Source organism: Pygocentrus nattereri, chromosome 15 (assembly GCF_015220715.1).
Source record: "Pygocentrus nattereri isolate fPygNat1 chromosome 15, fPygNat1.pri, whole genome shotgun sequence".
NCBI classification, from domain to species: Eukaryota; Metazoa; Chordata; class Actinopteri; order Characiformes; family Serrasalmidae; genus Pygocentrus; species Pygocentrus nattereri.
Genome location: NC_051225.1, coordinates 8,738,452 through 8,740,194, shown reverse-complemented (window position 1 = coordinate 8,740,194; position 1,743 = coordinate 8,738,452). Strand labels below are relative to the sequence as shown.

General features: G+C 43.4%; 1 protein-coding gene across 1 annotated transcript; it reads left to right on the top strand.

Annotated features, from left to right (window-relative positions):
• Window positions 1–527: 527 nt before the first annotated feature.
• tssk6 (testis-specific serine kinase 6) lies at window positions 528–1,331 on the top strand. Its single transcript, XM_017701377.2, has one exon. It carries the CDS (start codon window positions 528–530, stop codon window positions 1,329–1,331), a length of 804 nt encoding a protein of 267 aa, XP_017556866.2.
• Window positions 1,332–1,743: the final 412 nt, after the last annotated feature.

Genomic DNA, 1,743 nt, shown 5'->3' with positions numbered 1-1,743 from the left:
TTTTTAAAAATACATTCATTATAGAAAAGTGCAGGATGTCAGACGACAAGATCTTTAAAAACTTACTTTTTAAGATGTACCGCTATTTTACCATCAACAGTACACGTAAAACACAGACATTTATGTTAACTGGTCATTTTGGACATTAAATAAAAGGCATTGTAGACATTGCAACCCCTGGTTCCTATGACCACCGCTGTAAAGACAGAGTCAGTAAGCTTCTCTACAATGCACCATATTAAATCAAAATAAAATTGTGGGTTTTTTAAGGTGTTGTTCCCCTTTAATATTACTAAAGCATTAAATCACTAACAATGTCTTCAAAGCAGCCTATTGTGACAGAGTGAAGGTGCCTGTGTGTGTCATTCTGTGACATCACTTTTATACTTTGACATCACAGCAGATTCTTTTAAGTCTTAAAAGACACTCGCAGGGATCAGCCACAAGTGGAGACGACAAAACTCGTGGCTCATGATTTCTTAACCTTCAGACTCAGCTCTGCGTTTGTATCCAGGGTGAGAAAAACTATGAATGAAAAAGTTCTGAAAAGACTGGGCTACAAGCTCGGGGCCACTATCGGTGAAGGGAGTTTCACCAAGGTCAAGCTGGCCACATCCAACAAGCATGCCACACAAGTTGCCATCAAAATAGTGGACCGCAAGAGGGCACCAAATGAATTTGTCTCAAAATTCCTGCCCCGGGAATTGGCCACTCTAAAAGTTGCAAGGCATGATCACATTGTTCATGTTCATGAATTCATCGAGGTGCACAACGGACCGCTGTACATCGTGATGGAGCTTGCTGCCACAGATCTCCTCAAGAAGACCCAGGAGCTCAACTGCATCCCCAGAGACCAGGCCAAAACTTGGTTCTCTCAGATCCTCAGTGCCGTGACCTTTCTGCACCAGAAAGACATCGTCCATCGAGACCTGAAGTGTGAAAACGTGCTGCTGACCGCTGACCATCAGGTCAAACTGACAGACTTTGGTTTTGGACGCTTTGCAAAAGGCTTCCCTGAACTAAGTCAGACGTTCTGTGGCTCTGCTGCCTACGCGCCACCTGAGGTGCTTTCGGGTGTACCCTATGATCCAAAGAAGTACGACGTGTGGAGCCTGGGGGTTATTCTTTACATCATGGTCACCGGCTGCATGCCCTTCGATGACACCAATGTAAGCCAGATGATTCCACAGATCCAGGGCAAAGCTTTGGTGTATTCTGAGGGGATCACAGTGGAGGAGCCCTGTCGTGCCCTCATCTCTTATCTGCTGCAATTCTGTCCCTCCACACGGCCTTCAGTCACACAAGTGGCACAGCATCCTTGGCTTCAGTAAGAGGCAAAGATGTCAATTAAAACATGTTGGAACATGACTTTTCTGAAGTTTTTCATCTACTTGGCTTTGTAGCGCTGGTAAGGGTACTTGTGGAGCAAGAGTTGCAGACGTACAATATACAGTGCTGAGCAAGTCAGCGACCCTTCATTTAATTTCCAGTGCAAAAAGCCATGAAGAACAAGATATTCAATTATCAGAACACATTTTCAAGAATAAATAGGCAGGAGTTTCTAAAACTGGAGCCTTCAGAAAAAACTAGTAGAGAAAATGGGACTTTTAACAATTGTGCAAGAGTTTTTAGGCCACCAAAAGAGTCAATAGCAGATAAACAAACAAAATTGGAGGAGAATCTTTTGGGATGTATGTCTGGAGTTGGCAATTTGTTTTAAAAGAAGGCATGATGAATGCTACT